At 34.0% G+C, this 26979-nt stretch overlaps 3 protein-coding genes across 4 annotated transcripts; 2 read left to right on the top strand and 1 right to left on the bottom strand.

Annotated features, from left to right (window-relative positions):
- Positions 1–6018: 6018 nt before the first annotated feature.
- LOC131002433 (uncharacterized) lies at positions 6019–6919 on the top strand. The gene has a single exon (XM_057928937.1). The coding sequence runs from the start codon at positions 6320–6322 to the stop codon at positions 6812–6814; it is 495 nt and encodes a 164-aa protein (XP_057784920.1). The 5' UTR covers positions 6019–6319; the 3' UTR covers positions 6815–6919.
- Positions 6920–10627: 3708 nt separating this feature from the next.
- On the bottom strand, positions 10628–11287 carry LOC131002446 (uncharacterized). The gene has a single exon (XM_057928950.1). It carries the CDS (start codon positions 11239–11241, stop codon positions 10726–10728), a length of 516 nt encoding a protein of 171 aa, XP_057784933.1. The 5' UTR covers positions 11242–11287; the 3' UTR covers positions 10628–10725.
- A 4286-nt stretch (positions 11288–15573) lies between these two features.
- Positions 15574–21182, top strand: LOC131002434 (uncharacterized). 2 transcript variants are annotated; one of them, XM_057928939.1, is made up of 8 exons: positions 15574–15953; positions 16043–16168; positions 17214–18841; positions 18913–19063; positions 19174–19321; positions 19404–19649; positions 19763–20597; positions 20887–21182. In XM_057928939.1, the coding sequence occupies exons 3-7, from the start codon at positions 17227–17229 to the stop codon at positions 20027–20029; spliced, it is 2427 nt and encodes an 808-aa protein (XP_057784922.1). In that variant the 5' UTR covers positions 15574–15953; positions 16043–16168; positions 17214–17226; the 3' UTR covers positions 20030–20597; positions 20887–21182. The 2 variants fall into 2 exon arrangements, with proteins under 2 accessions (XP_057784922.1, XP_057784921.1); XM_057928938.1 differs by having other exon boundaries at positions 15574–16168.
- Positions 21183–26979: the final 5797 nt, after the last annotated feature.

Genomic DNA, 26979 nt, shown 5'->3' with positions numbered 1-26979 from the left:
GAAGAACGACGTCGGGCAGAGCAAGAGACACAGCTGAACAGGAACCAAGACGGAGATATGGTCGGAGAAGACAATCCAGCCAATAAGACCCTTCGGGATATGATGTTCCCAAACAATCTGAACATCCGACCTACGGGCATAGTGTTGCCCAATATCACTGGAAATTGGGAGTTGAAGCACACCCTGATCCAGATATTGCTCAAATACAGTGATATGCCCGGAGAGGACCCTATGCGGCACTTGCAAGATTTCGAGATGGCTTGTGGAACTATCCGCACCGCATCTCCTGCCCTTACTGAGTACATCCGACTCCTTACTTTTCCGTTTTCTCTTCAAGAGGGAGCGAGGGAGTGGTTGTACGTTTTGCCCGAAAACAGCATTACGACTTGGCAGCAGAAGTTTCTCGAAAGGTACTTCCCAGTTAGCCGGATCCAGAGCCTAAGGACCAGAATAAGCAACATCAAGATGGGGAATGGAGAGATCTTATATGACTACTGGGGAAGATTCTAACAAATGCTAGCCAAATGCCCACAACATCAAATACCAGCCCACGATCTTGTTCGATACTTTGGGGATGACTTCGAAGGCAAGAAAGGCAATGGCTGCATGCTGCATGTGGAGGATCCATTTTGAACAAATCGGCGGCAGAGGCATTCAAACTTATAGCTAATATGGCGGAGGAGTCAAGGGATGAAGAAGGCACAATAGAGAGAATGTCACCACCAGAACCATTGTCTGCCCAAGACGATAAGATTGACAAGCTGTGCAGTGCCTTGGAGAAGTTCATGAGCAACCAGATTCCTTTGATCAAGAAGCCGGTGAAAGCATGCCAACTTTGTATGGCATACACCCATGCAATGGATGAATGCCCTTAACTCTTTGAGGATGAATAAGAAGTCAATACTTTGGGACAGCTGGGAGGAAACAATGGAGGAAATAGTCAGAATCTCTTTGAGCCCTACAGACAGCAGTACTCACAATAGCCTTCACAGGCAAGAGGGGCTTCCTTGACAGAGCTTGTGCACCAAATAGCACAGCAGCAAGTAAAATTCCAGCAAGAAACTGAAAAGTTTATAATGGGGTCAAGAGGAGGAATGTAGAATATCAATGCCCAGTTATCCCATCTTGCCCAAACGATCGCTCGGATGGAAAAGAAACAAGGGGGAACTTCCTGCCCAGGTGGATGTTAAGGGGGTGAATGCTGTGATGCTGATGAGTGGGGAAGATATCCTGCCCTAGAAAGCACTTCTCGACCAAATGGATGTTATGATCCAAGAAAGCCTGACAGAGGACTATGCCCAAGACGAGGATATGGAGGAAGCTGCTGGAATGATGGATACCCTAAAGGAGGAAGTGGGATACACAGAAACCCTTAATATTCCCACCATCAGACCAGAGGACAAGTTGGTGCCGTCACTCGAGAGAGCACCCAAGCTCGAATTGAAGAATTTGCCCAAGCACCTAAAGTTCATCTGTCTAGGCGAGAATGAGACTATGCCCCTTGAGCGTCACTTCAGAGTTGAGCCCAACAGAGGAGGAGCAAGTTCGAGAGATTTTGAGCACATATGGGGAGGCAATCGGTTGGACCCTAGCGGACATCAAGGGCATAAGCCAAACTGTGTGCATGCATCATAGTCTCATGGAGGAGGACGACGTTCCAATTTGTGACCTACAACGAAAGCTCAATCCAACCGTGAAAGATGTGGTAATGAAGAGACTTTTAAAATTTTTAAATTTCGTTTTTATTTTTATTTTTTGATTATATATATATATATATATATATATATATATAAATATTTAATTATTTTTAATTCTTATTTTTCAAATATAGAAAATATTTTTAAAATGATTGTTATTTTCATAATATTATTCTAAAAATATAGATAATATTGATTATCAATAAAAATATGATATTATTTGCAAATAATAATAAATTACTAGATTTATTATAATAAATTATTAGACCTATTAGATTTACTAAATTATTTTCAAAATATTAATAATTTTATTACTTTAATATAATAAAATTATTTTTCAAATATTAATTTTATTATTATTGATTATTTGATTTAACATATTTTCATAGTAAATTATTAGATATATAAGATTTACTAAATTATTAGATTCATTATTTTCAAAATATTAATAATTTATTATTTTCAAATAATAAAATTATTTTTAAAATATTAATTTTATTAATATTGATTATTTGATTTAATTTATTTTCATAATAAATTATTAGATTTATTATATAAATTATTAGAATTATTAAATTTACTAATTTATTTTCATTGTTTTAAAAATATTAATAATTTTATGATTTTAATATAATAAAATTATTTTTCAAATATTAATTTTATTAATATTGTTTATTTGATTTAATATATTTTCATAATAAATTATTAGATTTACTAAATTATTAGATTCATTATTTTAAAAATATTAATAATTTTATTATTTTAAAATAATAAAATTATTTTTAAAATATTAATTTTATTAATATTGATTATTTGATTTAATTTATTTTCATAATAAATTATTATATTTATTAGATTTATTATAATAAATTATTAATTTATTAGATTTATTATAATAAATTATTAATTTATTAGATTTACTAAATTATTACATTCATTATTTTCAAAATATTAATAATTTTATTATTTTAAAATAATAAATTATATTTCAAATATTAATTTTAATAGTAATATCGATTATTTGATTTAATTTATTTTAATAATAAATTATTAAATTTATTAGATTTATTATAATAAATTATTAGATTCACTATTTTCAAAATATTAAGAATGTTATTATTTTAAAATAATAAAATTATTTTTCAAATATTAATTGTGATTATTTGATTTAATATTGATTTTGTTGTTATTTTCATACTCATATTTTTCTTTTTTTAATTACGATAATATTAATTTTTTATTATTTTAAATTCGATCGTATATTTACCGTCATTGTTTCACCGGCACCACAAGTCTTAGTTATCATCTCGACATATTATAAGGTTATGAATGATTAATGATATTGTATATTGAAACAGAGTTTAAATGAATTAATATGTGCTATATATATCAATAATACGAGTGTTTTGTACTGGTGACCACTCGAAAGAAACTTTAAGGTTAAGCGTGCTTGACTTAGAGCATAACTAAGATGGGTGATTCACTGGAAAGTTCGTCAAATGGTATGCAATTAAGGTCAAAATACATTAGAAATACACTAAAATACTTGTGGGATACAAAGATAATTTTTTTTTAATTTTTTCAAAAAAAAATATTTTTATTTATTTTTAACGACCAAAAATTCGGTCGTTAATAATAAAAAATTCAGTCGTTAAATTTAATTTTATTTTTCTCTTTTTAACGACCAAAAAATCGATCGTTAAAAATAAAAAATCGATCGTTAAATTTAACGATCGAAAAAACGGTCGTTAAGACTCGGAACGACGATGCAAAGCACGGCCGAAAAAAATGGTCGTTAACAATATTAACGACCGATTTTTGGGTTTTAACGACCGAATTTTCGGTCGTTAGAGCCGCATTTTCTTGTAGTGTTGGAAGATGGCATGAATTTAAAAAAATATTTGATAGATAATATGTTAAGTGAAGAAAGAGATCTACCACTTTTTAGAAAAAATGATAATATGTGGTAGATAATGTGCGAAGCCATGTCTCAAAATGGAAGTGATATTTTTTTATGGAACGGGCGAAAATAGAAAAAAGTGGTACTTTTTTTATGGGACGAAGGGAGTATAATTTGATATAGTTTAACGAATTTCAAGATTTTCCTAATGCAAAAATTTGTGTTAAACCATTGAACATGCACTAAAATACTAACAATAAAATACAATAATTAAACGATGCAATTGATAGCAAGTAGTAAATCGAGTATTGTATTCTCAAGGATTGATAAATTGAAATCACAATGAATAATCCAACATAAACACTCAGTCAATATTCAAGCAAATTAACAAAGAAATGGTGATGAACTATATAAACTAAATAGATGTAAATTAAAAACAAATAAAATTATATGATAAAAACTCGAGGAATAAAATATTGATCTTTATTAGGGAATGTAATTGCGTCAATTAAATCTACACAATTAATCCATTTACTAGTTTAATTCAGTACTAATGAAAGATCACATAATTAATATCACCCTCTCTATCGATTAATAAATTCTCTACCTCCGCTAGGTCTCAAGAAAATATACTAACTCACAAAAGCACATAAAGAATATTTGCCTATGATTCACATATCGCTGTTAGGAATAAGCTAAATAGTTATCTTCGCTAGGTCTCTAATTAAATAACTAAACATGTAAACTATTGATCAGATAATTCACAAGAAACAAGTCCTATAAATTGTAAATTTTAAGTTGGAAGACAAATTAGTATCAACAAGTCAATAACATAAATTCAATGAACTATACAGACCCTAGAATCAAAAAAGGAACTAACCAGATATAACTAAATAAATAATCCATCCGTCCCAATTCAATAGGTCACATAACTTTGGCATGGATGTTAAGAAAATAATAGTTTATGATAAAATATAAGAGAAAATGTAACTTTTTTTTAAGGATATACTCCATCCGTCCACGAAAGAACTTCCTACATTTTCTTTTTGGGACGTCCACGAAAGAACTTCCTACATTTTACTCTCATCACTTAAAAATACTCCATTTACCCTTTCTTTTTGACCAACACAATATATTATTAATATTTTGTTACCATTCTCAATACACTCAACAATTTTATCTCCACTCTTAATATAGTCAACGGCCGTACTACTCTCTCCTAGGAAGTTCTTTCGTGGACGAAGGAAGTATCATATATTTGTCCAAAAAGTAGGAGAGAAAAATGAAGATATTATTTTTAAAATAAAAGGTGAGATAATTATGTGTGGGACACAATGACATTTGGTGTAAATAATAAGTTATATGGAGATATTTGTTTTGTATTGACTTTCAATTTTAGGATGCGGCCTATTAAAATGAGATGGAAGGAGTAGAAGATAAAATTGAATGGAGAATAATTGAATTAAATAAATAGACAAAACCCAAAAAGAATTGAGCATGAATAGGACTTGAATCCTTCAATCTTAAAAACTACAAAAACAATAAGTTCTAAGCTATAAATATAAACTGGTAAACTGTAAATGTGTATTTTTTTATTTATTTTTTACGAAATTTTGAAGGGGTATTTATATGCGGGAATTAGATATGAAAGTCCTCAAGTATATCAAGATAAGGAATAAGAGTTTGAGTTAAAATAGGAATTTCTCGCCAAATACGTGAACAATTCTCAGCATATTTGCTATTTTACTTGTTTTTCTTAGTTTATAATCAATCTTAATTTAAGGCGTGGTGGCTACACCAAATTTAATCTTTAGAAATTTGAGTACTTTTACTCGTTCTCGGTGGTTCGACATTACTTATTGCTATACTAATTTAATTATTGATAATATTACAAGAATTATTTGGTGGTAGATGATGAACTATAACGTATTGGTCCTCTCACGGTTGGTATACATACAATGAACAATACAGAAAACTAAAATTAAGATACAATAAAACATAATTATGATCTGGACCAAAATACCGCCTTACGTCACATTACTAGTTGTGGCCAACGGGACCGTAAGCATTAAATCGGACCGTAGCGATTAACGCGAACGAACCTAGCTATTGAATAACTAATTAAGAAGTTTGCTGTTTACATTAATTGTTAGTGGAGCTAAATATTGTCTTCTAATCGAGCTAAAACACTACCAAAAACGTGCAAAAATACAACATGCATAGAGTGGCTCGGGATTGAAAATTGAATGTAGTTGGGACATTATTTTCAGCACATGAATTGAATATTCAAACTCACCCAACAATACATTAGAAAAAGAGTGAAGTAATAATATTCCAAATTGCATGAATTAAATAATAGAGAGCTGGCATGCGATAAACATTAATTTAATTTAGGTCAAGCAAACATTTAATATTGTTACGCTTGAATTTCAAGCATGGCTTACCCCTTAGCAGCATTAGCTGACTCCTTAATCTTATCTGGTGTGCCATTGAAAAAGTCCACGCGCCATATTTAATTAAATTCATACTCACAATTTGATCCATCATCACTTCACAGAACCTGCCTCTCTCTCTCTCTCTCATATTTATATACACAACACATCCATCTCCAAATTAACCAACTATACACTTCACTTCATTTTCCAAGCAATATATATCATCTTCTGTTCTTCATTTACAACAACAAACTAAACAATTCTGTTTTTCAAGAAATTAAATTGAGATGAAATCGAAAGCGAGCCAGCAGAACCGGTTCCTGAGGATCATCACGGTTCCGGTTCGGGCCCTGAGCAAGGCCCGGGATTTCTACGTGAGGAGCCTGTCGGATTACGCGGACAGGATGAACTACGGGAACGCGATGGCGATCCCGGTGACCGCGCAGGTGACGGCCCTGCCGAGGAGCTTCAGCGTCAGCTCGGCCCGCTCCCAAGTGGAGCAGGATCTAGTTCGGGCCTCGTCGACCCGGAGCATGGGGGATCGGGCCGAGCTGGAGTCGTACATCAAGGAGCAGATGAAGATGAGGGTGGTGGGGCTCAGCCCGCAGCCGCAGCCGCAGCCTCAGGGGATGCCGCCGAGGAGCACCAGCGTCGCCATGGGGAGGATTGATGAAGACAAGCCGTGTTGCTATTTCGGTGAAGATAATACTGCTTTTCTTACTACTAAAATTCCACGAAGCAGAAGCCATGCTGTCTCTGCAAGAAGATTGTCAGCCTTTTGATTTTTGATTTTTTTTTTTTTGGAAAATTTGTTGCATAATTATTGTAACAAAAAATGTGTTTGGTATATATAGAATGGAGAAGGAAATGCTTCTTTTATTATTTAATTATGTTTAATTGGGGAGGGGATATATACTAGAAAGGGATGTGGTATCGGCAATGGATAAATCCGTCGCCATAGCTTTATTAAATTCAGGTTGCGGCTGAAAAGCGAATGGGACGTAGAGTTCCGGTGATCGTCGCAAGTCCGTCAACAACCCGTTGTTGGTTGCGGACATTCAAGTTAATTTCTTCGCAGTGGGTATGAAAGGGTTGAGGTTACTGGCCACCGGGTCCTCACTTAAGTGAAGTGACCCGGGTTCGATCCCTCTTGGGAACGAATTGGTGATTGGAGATATAAGGTGGAGTTTGGTGAATGGAGAGATAAGGTGGTTCTTGGAGTGGATGGGGAACTAACTACTAACATCTAACATGACTTTGACCGATCAAAAAAAAAAAAAAAAATGAAAGGGTTGAGGTTATTACTATGGCAATTTGATTTTCAATATTTGTTGTTTGGTAGGGGGGTGGCAAGGTTTGAATATATCGGTCGGGGAGGGGCCTCCATTTATTGCTTTGTCGAAAGAATATAATTTTTTTCTTCGAAAAATAGAATAAATATTTAAATTAAGCATGTATGCATGTGTATAATGATATTGTTTATTAGTATAACTTTTTTTTTTTTTTTGACAAATACAAGATACACTTGTATATTATAAGTCAATATCCAAACAAATTACAATTCACGTATCGGCAATTGAACTTGAACCAATGATCTATTTTTAGAGAAAGTCTTTTGGTGTCTCAGCTTTGTTGCTTAGATTAAATGTCATCGACTATTCTTAAATGGTTGTTGTAGTCAAAATTATTCTCGTGTCACTTAGCGTTGCTTCGCGACGGCTGCCGCTGTCGGCGTTGAGTTTTTTGAAGGACTATGTGCTGGGTTCGTGCATTGAGATGGTTCTCGCCTATGGGTTTAGTTGGTTGAGCTGGACTTGGGCTTTTTTGTTCGCCTTGTCCGTGTCTTGAGTTTTCGTTTGGGTCTCTTTGCTTTGTTTGGTTGATGGATTGGGCTTTCTTGTTCTTTTGGTTTTGGTTTTGCGTCTCTGCTAAGCTTTGGTTAGTTTGCTTTAAGTTTTTGGTTGGTTTGAGCCGGATTTGTTTAGGAACGATGGTTAGGCCGGAGCTCCGAAAACATTCATTTCCGCTCTTTCAATCTTGGTTGTTTTGTTGTCGTCGTTTAGACGAGCACTCTTTTTCCTTTTTACGGTTTTTTCCATGGGGTTTTCCGTAAAAAAGTTTTAATGAGGCTCGGCCCATATTCTGCTTTTTTGTGCTTTCAAGGGTTTTTACGTTCTCTTTTCTTTTTCTTTTTTATATAGCCGCATTATTATTATTATTATTATTATTATTATTATTATTATTATTATTATTATTATTATTATTATTATTTCCTCCTTTTGAAAATCAATGCCTACTAACACCACACTTAAATAATAAAGTTTTTTTTTTTAATTACAAGAGGTATCTAATATATAATCAAATAAGCAGCCCGCACACATACGGAAAATGACTTCTACATCATATAAAGGTGGAAACACTACCCACATAAAAATGAGAAAACTACCCGTACATAGACGAAATTGAACACAAAAACTCTCATACAGAAAAGTCTTTGGGTGCATCAATTTTGCCACGTGGACTAGGCCTCATTGGCGCGCTTAAATACCAAAGATGATAATCCATTGTTTCACTAAAAATGTCCTAGTGATAAAAGGGATATTTTGATGCCAAATATCGAATAATTTAAATTTATATATTACTTTCTCCATTTCATTAAAGATGATGGCTCGTTTTCCATTTGAAGATGACTCATTTTGTTAGAAGGAAATAAATTTTCCAAAAATTTCCGAACATCACTGCTGATAATGGGTCAATATTAATGTAATACAATCAATCATTGACAAATTAAAAATATGCCTACATGTGAATTAGGATTTGGATACAAATGTCTTGTTATAGATTTTGATCCAAATGACTTATGTCAATTTTTGTATATAAATTTCTTCAAAACATTAATTGTAATTTGCGGGCCCTATATAGGCTATTTTTCAATTTGCCAGATAGCTATTTGATGAATACAATAGCTATGTGTCTAGGACATAACTAACTTCCTCATAAACCCAAACATATGAAATGGATTTATATATGCATCTTATCAAATGACATGTTTATTGTATTGAACGAGAATATTTATTCATTTAACTAAAATGGAAGAATACATTAATTAACCAACAACAAAATTAGTTGATTACTATATTTTTTCTCATCTTATTGGTCTTATCTTTCATTAATTTAGTTTATTATTTGAAAAATATCTCTCATGCATATGTACATATGATGAGGACGCACGCACAAATTTTAATAGGACACTGACAAATATATCTTATTACACATTGCAATAAAATGCTTGTGAGTGTCCTATGAAAATTCGTGTATGTAAAATATTTTGTACATTTATTCATATATATTTACGTCCAAATATGGAAAATGTTGTAAAATTAATTTGGTGATAAGAGTATTAGTATTCTCTTATTTCTTTATTTACTATTATAAGAAAATTTAGAGATTAGATCCCATAAGAAATAGTAAAAAAAAATTTTGGTAAGAAATGATAATAACAAAAAAAAGCAATATAAATATATGAATGTCTATAATGCATGAATTAATAGTCGTATTCAGTTAATGTGATGAAATTTTTGCCCCCTTCTACAAATGACTCAAAAAATACTAATTAAGACCGATGAACAATCATTCTACGTTGGCAGCTTCGACAAGCACGTCATAAGCATCAATTTGAGAGAAATTAAATTTCATGGGAAAAACCAAACTAGCACAAAGTCCATGTAATTTATTTACAAAACTAAATTTCATGGGAAAAATAAAAAATATTAAAAGTTCGTAAATTTACTTGCAAATAACCTCTTTTCAAAAATAGCAATGGAGAATTATGTAATTAGTCCGACGAAGAAGCTTTTGGTGGTGGAGAGAGAGAGAGAGAGAGAGAAAAACGACGGTGGAGTAGCTCGAGCACCGTGTGAGGAAAAAATATTTATATATGATGTAAGTACAGAGAAGGAAAATTGGATTCGGGAGAGGGAAAGGGTGGGGCAGCAAGGACTTGGGTAGTTTGTGAATACTCCATTTCTTACAGTTTTTTCTTCTTCATATTTTTTTGGGTTATTTGCGTGTAAATACATGAACTTATAGTATTTTTTGGTTTATTTCATAAACTTTATTTTTTGAATATAAATACACGAACTTTGTGTTTGTCTGTCTTTTCCACGACGAGCAGTTCCGGTTAAATTGTAACTGACTTGGCTTCTACGTGGCATATTATTGTCTACACGGCGTACACATGTCAATTTTTAATTTAAGTTATTTGCGTGTAAATACACGAACTTTCAATATTTTTCTAGTTTTCCCACGAACTTAATAACCTTTTTTAAATTATATTTTATTTTGATTATTTTTTTCTTTTTATTTACTTTTTATTGTAGCATACATAAAAAGTGATTGAAATTTAAATTAATATGTTTTTTATTTTTATGATTAATATTAAAAAAAATTATCTTTGGTTAAGCAAAACGATTAGAGATATTAACACAAAATCAAATATTACATATAACTATAAAAAGTTGATAGTAAAGATCATATAGCAATTTGACATACGTATGTATATATCGATAACAACACAATTACACATATATTAGTGTGTCAACATAATTTCAAGACAAATAATCAAACAGACGAGCACCATAATCATATCATAAACCATTCAGCAACGGTATACTGATCAAGTCTTGAATTCCTTCTAGGGTAACATGCCTGCAATGATGAGAACAACAAGGATGAGACCTTGAGCAATTGTGCTGGCTTCCTTCACCTCAGCCGGCTCACCGCCCAAGTTCTCCGCGAACGTATCGTCGCAGGTTTCGACAAACGTTGCGGCCGCCGAAAGTGTGATCGGTATATCATTTTTGTGGCTTTTGTCGGAATGCTTGAGCATTTCAGCTATAGTGTTTAAGTCGTCGATGGCGCTGCTGCACACTCTCACGCACACACTAACCGCACCCATGTTGTTGAGGTTCGTCACCGACTTGGCCACAGTCGCGGTATTTTTTACCGCGACTTTAGCTTTCTTGATTGCGATTTGACCCAAAGTGTTGAGATATGCCCCACGGGAGCGTGGGTCCGATCTCAGAGTTCGGGCGCACGTGACCGGGCTAATTGTGTGTGATTGGGAACAAATGTCAGCTATCATGTCAGCATGGCAGCTCCATGACCAACCCAATATTGAAAGAGAGGCCAATAGAAAGATGAAGCTCATTGGGATTTTTTTTCTTTTTCTCTTTTTTTTTTGATTTTGTGTTGAGGGTGGCACCACCGTTGGGTGTTGATATAGTCAGAGACGGACCTACGTTGTCAGGTATGGGGGCACGTGCCCCCACAACTTAATTTATTTTTAATAGTTATATATGTCCCCAAACCCAACTATTTCAATCCCCGGCCCAAAAATATCCAGCCCAATTATAATAGTGCCTTGTAACCTTTTTTATTTTATAATATTTCTAATCCCCCAAACCTCAAAATTAATGCCGACTTGAAAAGTGATATCATTATATAAAATAAAAAATTCTTGTCATGTTAAATAAGGAATTCGCAGTGCAAACAGACTCTCTCAATTTTTAAAGCAGATTGCTCTCTCTCTCTCACACTCTCTCTCTCCTTGTTCCATCATCATCATAAAAGCTTTATAATCAAAAAATAATTCATATTATAAATTTATAATATAAATTAATTTGATTTCTTCTTTCAAATTTGATGGGAGATAATGGATATATAAATGATTGCTTGATTATATATATTGAAACAAAGATTTTTGATAGTTTTGATAATGAATCAATCATTTAAATGTTTCGATCAATGAGAACTCGTATGTTTCAATTGTAATAGACTTGAAATACTATGTAGTACTCCCTCATTCCAATTACAAATGTCTCATTACTTTTGAGCACATAGATTAAGAATTGTGTAAAAAGTAAATAAAGTGATTGATGAAAATTATTTAAATATTAGGTATAAAGAGAGAATACCAAAAATGGAACGAGACATTTGTAATGAGACATCTCATTATCAAAAGTGAGACATTTGTAATGAAACGGAGAGAGCAGTTGTTTTGAACGTATTTTTTATATATAACTATTTTGTGCCCCCATAACAAAAAAATTCTGGATCCGTCCCTGGATATAGTGGTGAAGTTGAGTGTAAATAGGACATGGCACTATGGAGATTTTGACTTTTAGGAAAGATTGAATATGATTGGCAAGAAAGTTTTGCAAGTTTGCGTGACATGTTTTTGTTAGACAATATCTTTTTCTCTTTTTTACTATTGATCTAAAATCACATGCATCATTTATTGGATCGATAAAATATCCAAATAACTAATTTATAGTATCTACTTATATAATATATAACAATGATTACGAATTGTTCGACATGAGAAAAATTAGACGAGCACAAACTTCGTGTTAGACTAGAAAAAATCCATAGAAAAATTAGAAAAGTATTAGTGTATTTTTTAAGAATGCTTGATTGCTCGACTCGTAATAGTTGAGTATGTCGAGCATTAATTGGTGTATTTATCACTATTGTTCGACTAGCAGAAGTTCAGCATGTCGAGCATTAATATACTTATCACAAATACACTAATGCTCGATATACTCGACTCGCAATGATCCAGCATTAGTGTATTTATCATTAATGCTCGATATGCATTAATCGAGCATGTCGAGCAAAGTTCGCGATATCGACAAATTTTGTGAATTAAATAAGGATAACTTTGTCATTTCAAGTTCAAAATGGATAGTTTTTATAATTTTTTTGTAAAATGAGTATTTTTTATTTTTTATCTTTCAAAATAGGTAAAACCGTAAAAGCAACCATTGACCTTTATAATTAACCCATAGATGAATGACTATATGCGTACATATGGACTAACTAGACCTTTGCAAGGTCGACTCTCCCAATAAAAATTGGAATCCTTCCTCTCAAAATTTGATGTTTCATTCGGCGCTCAAAGGACGCACTCAAATTATTTAGACTTTTTTTGTTTACAAATTTGCAACCAAACTATTTAGAGACTTCTACATAAACAGATTCATTATCTTCTATTCAATCTCGGCGCTGATTATAGGCGACGGATGCGATCGCTTAGGGCCAAAGATTGAACACAAAATCTTGGGTACACCTGAGTATATCGTACAATCGGATTGATTCGTACCTAAAATAGTACTCCCTTCGTCCACGAAATAAACTCCCAGTTGGAGTTCGGCACGGAGACTAAAAAAACTGAAAAAGTTGGCGTAAAGGTGGTATAAAAGACTAAAAGGGTAATGTTTATGTATTGTGATTACTTTTACTAATCTTTAACTAGCAATTTGATAATAATAATAATAATAATAATAATAATAATAATAACAATAATAACAATAAAAATAATCAGGATAATAATAATAATAACAATAAAATAATAATAATAAGGATAATAATAATAATAATAATAACAATAGTAGTAATAATAATAATAACAACAACAACAACAATAATAATAAGAATAATAATAATAATAATAATAACAATAAGAATAATAATAAGAATAATAATAATAATAATAATAATAATAATAATAATAATAATAATATTAATAACAACAATAACAACAATAATAATAATAACAACAATAACAACAATAATAATAATAACAACAACAACAACAACAACAACAACAACAACAACAACAACAATAAGGATAATAATAATAATAATAATAATAATAATAAGAAGAAGAAGAAGAAGAAGAAGAAGAAGAATAATAATAATAATAATAATAATAATAATAATAATAATAATAATAATAATAATAATAATAATAATAATAATAATAATAACAATAATAACAACAACAACAACAACAACAACAATAATAATAATAACAACAACAAGAACAATAAAAATAATAAGGATAATAACAATAACAATAACAATAACAACAACAATAACAATAAAAATAATAAAGATAATAATAATATTAATAACAACAACATCAATAACAATAATAATAATAAAAAAAATAATAAGGATAATAATAATAAGGATAATAATAATAATAATAACAACAACAATACCAATAAAAATAATAAAGATAATAATAATAACAGCAACAACAACAACAACAACAACAATAATAATAATAATAATAATAATAATAATAATATCAATAATAAGGATAACAATAACAATAATAAGGATAATATAACAACAACAACAACAACAACAACAACAACAACAACAACAATAATAACAACAACAACAACAACAACAACAATAATAATAATAATAATAATAATAATAATAATAATAATAATAATAACAATAACAATAATTAGTTTAGGGGAGACTAATTATATAAGTAACGGTGGAATAAAGTGGGCCCACTAAATAAAAGTGTAGTAAATTTGAAAGCAAGGGAGGATATAATTGTTCAAAAAGCAGAGTAGGAGTTTATTTCGTGGACAAATATTTAAGGGCGAGTAGGAGTTTATTTCCTGGAAGGAGGGAGTATTATTTATATGGTTCACTTTGCCTCAGATCGGGATTCAGTGGAGTACCACGGCTTCTTGGAGAGACGGCGAGAGAGAGGAAGATAGAAGGGAGGGTGTGGGGACGGGTGGCGGCAGACGGAAAAAGCGGCGGAAATGCAGGTGGGTATGGGCGGGGGTAGGGATGGCAATCGGGTACGACAGGTACGGATAGTGACTATCCATACCCATACCCACGAACTAAATGGATAGTGGTTTTTAACCACGAAACTATCCATGGACATCAAATGGTATCCAAACCCGCTATCCGCGGATACCCGCTATCCGTCGGGTATCCACGAACCCGCTATCCGGCGGGTATCCGTCACTCGCTATTCGCCGGATACCCGCCACCTACTATCCACCGGATACTCACGAAACACAATTTAAATATAAATTTACAACAAATTTAATAGAAAAAAAAAATCAACACAAATAACATAGTTCAAATCCATATGTTGAAATCCACAAAGAACAATGTTTAAATTCAAATTCATCAACTAAAATATAAAATCCAACAAAATTCTATAATTGCTCAACAAAATTCAAATTTAAATTAGACTATTAGAATTTGGGCCTTAGTTCAGTTTTTGTTTGGGCCTATTTTAAGATATAATATGCTAGCCCATAATCTCAAAATATATATTCAAAGCCCATATTTTATGGAATTTTTTGTGGATATTTGACGGGTAATTCACGGATAATTGACGGGTAATTGGCGGGTATTTTTCGCGGGTAAACGGGTTTCGCGGGTATGGATAGTAAGTATCCAAACCCATACCCACGAACTAAATGGATAGTGAATTGCAACCACGAAACTATCCGTGGATATCAAATGATATCCAAACCCACCCTAATAGATTTGAGTTTTCGTGGATATCCGTTACCCGCGGGTAAATTGCCATCTTAGGCGGGGCTGAGGGGAGAGAGGAAGAGAGAGGGGTTTGAGTTGAGGGAGAAAAGGGCGAGAGAGGGAGAGCTGAACAGAAAATTAGGATTCGGGTAAGGAGAGTGCGGGTCGGGCCGGATCTGTAAATGGGTCGGGAAACCCGGTCGCATAGACCGCATGCAATAAATTGCGATAATTCAACTAGTATCAAGTAGGCACGAAATTCGTAGCATTGGTAGTGCAAACAATATCCTTGAGCGCCGGCCTCAGCTCCTTGCTGCAGAACTGCTTGTACTCCGCTCGACTTCTTCACCTCCACCACCACAAACGACGGCGTCACTGAGAATCCCTAGCTTCCCCTTCCAGCCCCTGTAACCAAACGCACGAATTCGTCGCGAACCTCAATTCCTCCTTCTCCGCCCTCTTCTTCTCCTTGAAGAGCGGCGACAGATCGAACCCTTCCGATAGAGATATGATGTGGAAAGCATTAGGTGTTTGCGCCTCCTTTCCTTTGTCTGTACTCTCTCTCTCTCATTCTACTTCTATATCTTAATTCTCTCAATTCACTCTCGGAATTTACTCCATCTACTCGGCTGCTCCAGTGCTCCTCTTTCCCTCTTGCGCTTGCTCTCCTCTCTCGGTTTCAACTCTCCATTCTGGCATTCTGCTCTGGCCTCTCTCTAGGTGAAAGTATTTTTTTGATTCATCTGAAATTAAAAACGGTCAAGGTATTCTGCTCTCGGTCTCGACTCTCCATCGACTTTTATTTTAATCTATTTGTGTTAGTTTCTGAATATTAAATTATCTTTGATTATTCTGTCACTGTGCTATATACTGTAGCATTATTTTGATTAAATTTGTGTTAGTTTTTTAAATTTAATTATCTTTGATTTTGGGTTATTAGTTTGTGAAATTTAATTATCTTTGATTGTGTGTTATTGATAAATAAATTGTGAGTATAATATGTTGCCTCAAAAAAGAAATAAAAGAAAAAGGATCGATGAGGTGATTAAAGCTCAAAGAGAAGGAGCTCTTCATAAGTTTCTTATACCTAGTTCTAGTTCTTCGTTGAAAGAAGTTGATGTGATTGAGAATGAAGAAGTCGATGCTTTGAATGAAGTAGTTAAAGATATTGAGAATGGAAATAATATTTTCAATGAAGAAATTGATGTAGATGAGGATGAGAATGATGCTTTGACTGAAGAAATTGATGATGTGGGAAAGGTTAAATGGATTAGCTGTTTTATGCATTGAACATGAGGTATTAGAAAAGCTTGATCTTGAAGAACTTATTGATGATTTTGCTTCTCAAAATGCTAGAAGATCTAAATTATTTTATCATTATTTTCTAGTTTATTGCACTTTATAGTTAATGTTACAACTGTGCAACTATATCAAGTTTGCTACAAATGTTCGAAGCTTCATTTTCTAGGGGGGCCTTTTTTCCTTTTCGTCAAGTAAAATAATTAGAAAATTCTTAATTGTTAGTTTGCGATTCGTTGCCGTGATGGTTGTTTTTTCGGGCTATTCACTATTTTCATGTAAATTGTTTATAAGAATTTGATGAATATGATGAATATTACTTCTTCTTTGATACTTCGTAAATCAGATGAACATTATTGCTCGTTAGTTATGAATATGCATACAAAACATTTTAGTACCTTCCTGAGTTCCTGTTACGTATCTCTTTTGTGCAAAATGCAGGAGAGTAAATCTTTTATTGTTATTATTATTTGTTCTTGGAAGCTACGTGATTCATGCTTCTTTTTGCAGTTGAGGTTGAGGAATGGCCAAACAACCCCAATATAACTTCCTTGAAGAATGGTTGAGGAACATCATTGATGTTAGCTTTAACAAGAATGGTTCAGTGCAATCCTCTACTTCGTCCGCTCAAGCACTAATCCAAGCTTGGGCTGACCTTAGAGACTTACTTGAGTGCCAGGCCTTCCATGCTCGACACCTTCAGGCTTTGAAGATTCTTATTGGTTCTCAAACTGCTCTTCATGTAGCAGATCCACAAGCAAAACTTATAATTTCCATTTTGTCTTCACAACATCTCTCTCTTCCACAGGAATCTTATCCCCTATTCTTCAGGCTTCTATATATTTGGGTGAGAAAATCTAGGCAAACTTCTTTGGTTGTTGAATCAGCCATCGAAGTCCTGTCGCACATTTTCTCTAGCAAATCTTGTTGTGGAAAGAGCTCCCTTTTCTTCTCTGACGGGATCCTACTTCTTGGCGCCCTTTCTTTCCAAACTTCTGCATCTGAGAAGTCCAAAAGGCTTTGCTTGGACTTGCTTTGTAAGTTACTGGAAGAGGAGTACCGATCTATTTTCTTGTCCAATGAGCTAGCTTCCAGCGCTCTTGCAGGTGCTGGTTATGCTCTCTCTTCCCCTGTCACGGGAAATTTTGGAAGAATTCTAGATATTCTGTTCAGAATCTGGGGCCGAGAAGGCGGCCCCTTTGGCACTTCTCAGGGACTCATGCTCCTGCATGTGATCGAGTGGGTTCTATCGAATTCCGTAAACCTACATTCTGTGGATATTATTGAAGATGTAAGAGAGCTTTTAGAGAATGTCAAGCCGGCTCATTCTTCAGTTGCTGTAGTCATGTCTGCAGCTGGAGTGTTGAGGACTATAAATAGATCTGGATTGAGTGGCTTCATGCGCATAAAGAATTCGATAGAGGATCGTCTCGAGGTTGTGGCAAAAGAATTGGTTTCTGCCGCCAAAGGTTTTGACCATCATCTTCTGCACTGTATAGCACTAGCTTTGGCTCGAAGTGGTTCCGTCTCCTATAGGCCTTCAATTCTTACAACCCTTGCACTTGCGTTGTTGACCGAAGCATTCCCTTTGCAGCATGTCTATGATAAGATCCTTAAATTTCCTGAAGAAAATTGGGTATCACTGCATGATGAGATCAAAGACCATCTTAGTAGCTTCATTTTCAAGGAAGCAGGAGCTATAACTGCTGTTTTCTGCAATCAGTATGCACATGCAAATGACGATGGTAGAAGTTTGGTGGAGAGTCTTGTATGGGATTACTGCCAGGCAGTCTACTCATGGCATCGGCAGGCAACGTTGTTGCTTATGGGCCGGGGATATCGTCAGTTCATTAGCGACGTGGAGAAAATTGCTGAATCCGCTTTCCTTATGGTTGTGGTTTTTGCATTAGGAGTAACAAAACATAGGTTAGATACAAGAATAGACCGAGATACTCAGTTACAAATCTCGGTAAAAATATTGGTTTCATTCTCATGCATGGAGTATTTCCGTAGAATGCGCTTGCCCGAGTATATGGATACAATCAGAGCTGTTATTGTAAGCGTTCAGGAGGATGAATTGGCATGTGTCACATTCATAGAGTCTATGCCTTCCTATCGTCATTTGATCACTTACGATGGTATCACCTTTTATATGCTAATCTTTTTCTTGTCAGCTGAGAATTCTCCCTTTATTTAACACTCTTTGCAGGTTCTTCTAACCAACCTGAAATGGAGCATCTGTGGTCCACCGATGAGGTTCAAACAGCTCGCATCGTATTCTATATGCGGGTTATACCTACTTGTGTTGATCGATTACGTGCCACTGTATTTAAGAATGCTGTGGCTCCCATTATGTTCCTGTATCCTTTATTAAACCGGGAAAATTTTGAATCCTCAAAAACCCTTTACCAAGTCCCTATGCAAAGTTCTCTGTATTTTGATCTTGTCAGTTCCTTATACATCATCTAAGATATATGGGACATCCCAATGCAAAAGTTGCTAGATGTACACATTCAGTTTTCGTAGCTTTTGTAACTTCTGGAAAAGATCTTAATCAGGATGAAAGAGCTTTACTGAAAGAGCAACTTGTTTTTTATTACATCCAGAGATCATTAGAGGTACTAATTCTTTTTCTTTATGCGTGTCTGATTGAAAGCTAGTCAACTGTTTAAAGCTTTGATAAATGATTTTGAAATTCAGGGTTATCCCAGGATTACTCCCTTTGACGGAATGGCTTCTGGAGTAGCTGCACTTGTTCGGAATCTTCCTGCTGGCAGTCCGTCTATATTTTATTGCATTAGTAGTCTCATTCAGAAAGCGACAAGCCTCTGCAAAGCAGTCGATGATCTCGACATTGATCTCTGGAAGAACTGGGAAGGTGAGTTGGAGCCTCCCAAGAAAGTGCTAGATCTTCTCTTACGACTACTTTCCCTGGTTGATATACAGGTACACTGTCTCTTATATTACTTAATTGATTGTTGAATTCAACTGCATTTTTTCTGTCTTGACAAGTTTGGATTTTGGCTTTCAATTCAGTTAAATTTGGTGACTACTTGTAGGTTCTACCGGATTTAATGAAGTTACTGGCCCAGCTGATTGTCCGACTACCCTTGAATGGACAGAACATGCTCCTTAATCAACTGTATCAGCAAATTGCAGAATCTGATGATGTTATACGGAAACCAGCTCTGGTTTCATGGGTGCAGTCTTTGTCTTACCTATGCTCTCAAGGTACACACACAGAAAGACCAGAGTTGGTCGGAGAATCTGCATCTCCTAGGATCACAGACTCGATTAGCCTGAATAGCATCAGTGCACGACTGTAGATGTCTAGGTGGAAACTGATTAGGTCCTCTTCTGTGACTGCAATAACTGAATATGCTTGAGTTGCTATTAGATTTCAGAAAGAGGATCAAGATTGTAACAGAGCTCTGCAGAAAGATGGATAAGGCCAAACTTTTTATTCCTGTGCAGCTTGGCGCGGTATTCAGAGTCTGCAGGAATTGGTACTTCTTAACCGAATGCATTCGAGCCTATATATATTCAAGCTTATTTTGTAGAAATTATTCCCCTCTTTCCTATCCTCCCTGCCCCTCTCATGTAAAAAATGTCTTCTCTCTCCATCTTTTGCATAAATCTACCTTTATAATATCTTGAACAACCCTCCATCACTACCCAAAACCAACTTTGAATTATTTTCAAGAGTTTCTGAGTCACTAATCAGTGATCACTGCCAAGAAATGATTCTAACGGCACAGCTAACAGCAAGGGTGATGATTAAAGTTTAGATCCTCAAAATCCATATGCCATTTGTTGAAAGGCAGACCTAATTTACCAGTCTGCGTCATCGTTCCTGCCTACTTCTCTGCCATTCTCGAGTACCTGACTACTGAGGTAATTTGAACTATATTGCAATTTATTTTTCAACCCTGTTGAAGTCTTCTGGAAATATTACTAGTTAGGACTCTAGCATGTACTTATATTGTTGGTTTTACTGTTTTAGGATATTGAAGATTTTTTTTATAGTTCTTGTATTTGGATTTGCGTGTAACTTTCAACGGCAGGTGCTGCTGTGGATTTCTGAAGAAAAAGTTCTTTTACTTCAGTTACAATTAAATGAGGGAATTATAGCCGTTTTGGTTCAACCATTAAGTTGAATCTTGGTTTTGAAATTGGAATGCAGGAAAACTTAATGATTGGACAAACATCTGTTCCAACCAAAAGATCCAACGAGCTGGAATTCTCTTTTGATTCTATGTTCATGGATGATGATGCGCTTCCATCGGCCCTGTCTTTCTATGTTGTTAACCATGGCAATACAGGTAGATTTTCGTACTTTTAAGTTTGATTGACAGTATATTTAGCGTTGTTCATTTTGGGGGAATTTATAAATAGCATATACTTTGTATAAGTTGGACTGATATGTGCTTCGTGTGTTTTTTATTCAGATTGAACGAGTATAATGGTAATTTTAGGTTATTACATGTTTTAATACTCTAGTATTTCTAAGCAAAACTTACTGAGGGCTGGTGCTGGGGACTGGTGATAGAATGAGTGGATGTGTAGCTTCCAATATTTGTACATTTTACATTTTCTATATGCATTCACTATCATGTGCTACGGTAGTATGGCTTGGATGACTCACAATTTGGTTATGGCAAAAACATGTATACAATAATACAGGATAAAATTTAACAATTACAGTTATAATTTTAATTTAAAAATAAAATAATACAGGCAAAAATTACCATATTTTTATCTAGGGATAATTGTGCCAAAATATACAGCTTTTACATTTTTCTGATTTTGTACATAGATTTAAAATTTTGTCTTCAAATACACGAACTTTCATTTCTTTCTAATTTTGCACGTGACGAACATTTTTGGCCAATGATTCGTTAATATATTTTTTGTATTCATGCAGTGGAATTTACCTAATGTTATGTAAAAAATATTAGGGCAAATAGCGCCAAAACCAACTAACTTTGGACGAATTCTCATTTTTTCCATAACTTTCAAATATTAGTGTAAAATACATAAACTTTTGATTGAGTCTAATTTTTCCTATGGTGAAATCTTTCGGCCATGCTTTTGCTTACTTTTAAGTGACGTGGCTTACTAATGCTGACTGAAAACGAAGTTGTTTGATAAAATAGATAAAACAACGTGGTTTAGTCACTGATTTAATTAATAGCCCTGATTTTTTCCTAATTTCAGATTATTTCTTATTTTATCCTCATTCGTGTGCAAACACTGAGATGTCACTGTGTCGTCCCTTTCTTGTGTAGCCGTTGGAATTGCCATAGAAAATTCTTGTTTGTTAAAAGATAAATCTTACTTGTTGTCTAGAATAGAGGTGCAATTTATGGGAAAAATCATACTCAATTAAAAGTTTATGTATTTTACACTAATTTTAAAAGTCATGGAAAAATAAGAATTCACCCAAAATTGGTGGATTTTGGGGCTATTTGCTCAAAATATTATTTTATTACTATCCATCTAATGATGTATATATTAATATTATATTATTATGTCTGCACTTAATTTTCTTCTGTGTTGTCAAAATTTATTTTTTTGTAATTCAAAAGTAGACCTAATTTTTCGGACCGCCGAGTCGCCGACTCAAAGATTGTGTCCTTTGAGATACCTCATCAAATAACTACTAATTTTCAAATTTCAAATTAAGATGCATTTTCAGCTTTTTAAAATTTCAAAAAAAATATAAAAATAAAAAATACCAGTTAATCTTTATCCACAACAGTCTATATATATAGCACACTGAACACATATAACATAAACATATTGTGAAATTGATTTTATGATGAATTCGGCTTCACATTGACAGTACTTCAACATACAAATGATATTTTAACATTTTAAAGTATCATTTGTATATTGAAGAAGTGTCATTGTGAAGTCGGTTTCACCATAAAATCAGTTTCACACAAGTTTTTGTGAACAATTTTTAACAGTATTCTCTCACATTTTCTGCATTTGGTTCTATTGTTATATCAAATCATGCACTTGGTAAGCATATTTGTCCGTGAACACCGATTATATGTGCTATATTTTTAGATTTGTATTGTGTATATTACATGTGTGTTGCTATAATTTAAATATAAATTATATAGTAATTATGTATTAGAGAAAGGAAGAGAAATATCGTAAGAATGAAGCTTGGAGAAAAAATCACAAGAAGAAGATGATCGGTGCTACGTTTGTGATCTAATTCTAGGGTTCTTTATTAAAGTTGTATTATATAATTTTATTTTTATTTTTTGGATCTAATTAATTTTCTTTAAATACAAGTCATTTGATTTTATAAAAAAAATACATAAAGAAAGAGAAAACTGTCGGTTCGACCTGAAAACCGCTAGTTTTTGGCTTGGCTCGAAACTGTCGGTTCAGGGCCGAAAATCGGCCTGCCTGATAGAAGACACGGGCCGGTTACGGTTCACCATTTTGTGAACCGGAATCGTCGGTTTAGACCCAAAAACGGCGGTTTTCGGTCCGTGGACAACATTAGGGTTTAGGGACGGTAGCTCCAAACCAATTTTTTTTGGACATTTCATACAATTTACTTTTTTTTTTCTATTTAAAAATCGAGCATAACAACAACAACAACAACAACAACAACAACATTCGCTTCACGAATAATTTCATCGGAGTTTAATTCATTATCTACTCACTTTTAGTTTTCCATTGATTTAACAACAGGTTTGATTGAATAACATGCATATCCACATCTACATCTTTTGGAAAATTATTGTTCCATTTTTTTTTCTTTATATAAAATTAAGCTCATATTTATTAGTAATAATTGTAGAAATTGACATTAATCCATTCACAAACTATATTTTTTTTCAAATTAGCTACATCAAACCAACACAGATTGAGCAAATGCACAAATTGACCACAAATTGTACCTCACAAGTCCCGTTTGTGTTTTCATTTCAGTTATATATATAGGGGAGAGCTACGGTATAAAACACTTCTTAATATATAAAATACGAGCTATCTAAAATGTACTTCCTCCGTCCCACGAATCTTGACACGTTTGATTTCGGCACGAGAATTAAGGAGTTGTAGATTAGTGTTTTAAGTGTGTAATTAATAAAGTATAAAAGTGATAAAGTATGAGAGAGAAAGTGATAAAGATTCGTGGGACGGCCCAAAAAGGAAAACGTGTCAAGATTCGTGGGACATGGGGAGTGTGAATTATGTGTAGAACACGTATGAATTTGCTGTGTAAATGTATGAATTGCGAAAAATAAATTTTTTGCTACCTATGAGATTCGAACTCGAAACCATGAATTCATTCAATAAGGTGATGAATCAACCGTAGTCGTAGATCTTGATGATCTAACAGCTGAAAATAGTTCTTATTTTATATTCTAAAATGTGTTTTTAGAATATATATATATATGTATATATATATATATAGGAATGGGATCATATAGATCCCAATGCTTATAATAGATCCCTAGATCCAAATCTTGACCACATTTATGACATGTGGCGCATCAAGATGGTGACACGTGGCAAGGATTCCAAGGCAAAATCTGGAGGGGTAAAATTGGAATGTAATTTTCGGATTTAATAATTAAAAAAAATATTTTTTTTTTAGATTTTCTCAAAATAGATATATTTTAGATGCATATAGTTTCACACAAAGATGCATAAAGTTTTCACATGAAATGCATAACTTTGAACAGAAAAATGCATTTAATTTTTTCAGTTTTGGTATTTTCACCACCCCACCCCATACCACCCCCCAATCCAGCCCACACCACCCCCAACCTCCCCATTACCACCCCCCAAAAATAGGCATGTTTCACATGCATATAAAATCAAACAAAAATGCATAAAGTTTTCACATAAAAATGCATTAAATTATACAAAAAATGCATTTCATTTTAATAAATCTGGTAGTTTCACCACCCCACCCCTGCCCCTGCCCCCCCCACCCCACCACCCCACCCCAAATTTTTTTTTTTTCAAAAACTGATTTTCTGATTGCTGGCCCACCCCCACCCCCCCACCCCCGCCAAAAAAAATGAAAAAAAAAAAAAACTGATTTTCAAAAAAAAAAAAATTTTTGGGGGGGTGGGGTGGAGGGGTGGGTGGGTGGGGGGGTCAGTGGTCAGAAAATCAGTTTTTGAGAAAATAATAATAAAAAAAATTTGTGGGGGGGTGGGTGGGGGGGTGGGGGATAGGGGTGGGTCAGTGGTCAGAAAATCATTTTATAAAAAAAAAAAAAAAAAAAAATTTGGGGGGGTGGGTGGGGGGTAGGGGGTGGGTGGGGGTGGGGTTCTGGGGTGGGGTGGGGTTCAGGGGTGTGGGGGGTGGGGTTGGGGTGGGGTGAAATCTTATGCATTTTTATATGAAACTTTATGCATTTTTATATGAAAGTTTATGCATTCTCGTATGAAACTTTATGCATCTAAAATATACCTATTTTGAGAAAATCTAATTTTTTTTTTTAATTTCGAAAATTTCATTCCAATTTTACCCCTCTCCAGATTTTGCCTTGAAATGCCTTGCCACGTGTCACCATCTTTATGCGCCACATGTCAAAAATGTGTGGTCTAGATTTGGATCTACGGATCTATTATAAGCATAGGGATCCACCGGAACCCAACCCTATATATATATATATATATATATATATAGGGTTAGGTTCAATGAAAAATGCCTAAATGTAAGAAAGAAGAGAGAAGTAATCTCATCCGTTGATCTTATCTAATCTAACGGACATGATTTATTCACGCCATGTTCAACGGATTTTTTCGTTGAACATTCGTGAACATATACAATATTTTTGGGGGTTCTGGGTTTCGACCCCCCATATGTTCAACGAAAAAATCCGTTGAACATGGCGTGAATAAATCATGTCCGTTAGATTAGATAAGATCAACGGATTAGATTACTTCTCTCTTCTTTCTTACATTTATGCCTTCTTCATTGAACTTTAGCCTATATATATATATATATGGGAGTGCTCCAATGAGACCCTCTATTTTTAGTGAGATCTTAGACACGATTTCGTGCGTTTATTTTATCAATCATATGACTGATATTGTATTTAGATGACGAATTTTTTTCTCAGGATTTGAATCCTGGAGATAGCGAAATATTTTAAATTTTGTTATTCATCAGTGTATATGCCTTATTCATCAGTATATATGTCTTATTCATTAAAAAATAAAGATTTCAGTGTCTCACGAAAAATAAGGGTCTCATATATATATATATATAGATATATACATATATATATATGTATATGGTTAGGTTATAGTGAAATTGCTATTCTTCGTGAGAGATAAAAATACCGAATAAGTTGGTATAAATCCGTGAATAACGTATTCAAATAATATTGCGAAATTTTCGTTTGCTTTAGGATTCGAACCCAAATTTAAATGATTATTCGTACATTTCAAGAAGCTTATTTATAGATTTTAGTGATTTAATCATATGAATTCTCATTCCCTTATTATTCACGAGATGCTGCTAAGGGTTTTGTGATGTGAATGTCATGAATTTAGAGTGGACTTATAAATGGGTAAAGCACTACCACTGTTGGACCACGATGGTCCAAACCCAACTATGTTTCTTTAACCTTTTCTTTCATAGTGATGAGAAGGAACCTTCTTAGTTGGATATTCTTCTCCCATTTACTGTCGCATCACTTTTTAGATTCATATTTTCTGGCGCATATTTATCTAACTTATACGCACATAATCATGTTGCCACAATTTGATGCTTCTTTTTTATTGATAAATTTATTATGAAAAAAAAGAATAAATAAAATTTCACCATTTAAATCCTTCTTTCTTGGCGCTCTCACAGCTCCCTATGCTGAAATCCACCACAGGAAAGTCCACTGGCATAAGTGAGGTCATCGCAGAGAAGAGAAGGGAAGGGCGGTGTGCGGAGCGGTGTCAGAGGTTTTTGCTGAGAGGATGAAGGAGTATACCCCCCATTCTCGACCTTGGCCCAAATACACCCCCTGAGTCCATAAAAAAGGTGCATTTAAATCCAGCAAATTAACGGCGTTAGACGACCGTTAACTTGCTGGGTTTAAATGTACAATTTTTATTAATTCTGGGGGTTTATTTGGGCCAACATCGAGAATAAGGAGGGATACGCTCTAGGGGTGTCTTGTTTAGGGGGGCATTTGTACCTTAACCCTTTTTAAACTGTGGCAATGGAATTTATTGCCTATAGTGCTAAAGTTGTAGTTGGAAGATTCCATGTGTGGGATCTTTAAAGTGCT

The sequence above is a fragment of the Salvia miltiorrhiza genome, unplaced genomic scaffold (assembly GCF_028751815.1).
Source record: "Salvia miltiorrhiza cultivar Shanhuang (shh) unplaced genomic scaffold, IMPLAD_Smil_shh fragScaff_scaffold_132_2, whole genome shotgun sequence".
NCBI classification, from domain to species: Eukaryota; Viridiplantae; Streptophyta; class Magnoliopsida; order Lamiales; family Lamiaceae; genus Salvia; species Salvia miltiorrhiza.
Note: the sequence above shows the minus strand (reverse complement) of the source record. Positions and strands in the feature narration are given on the sequence as shown.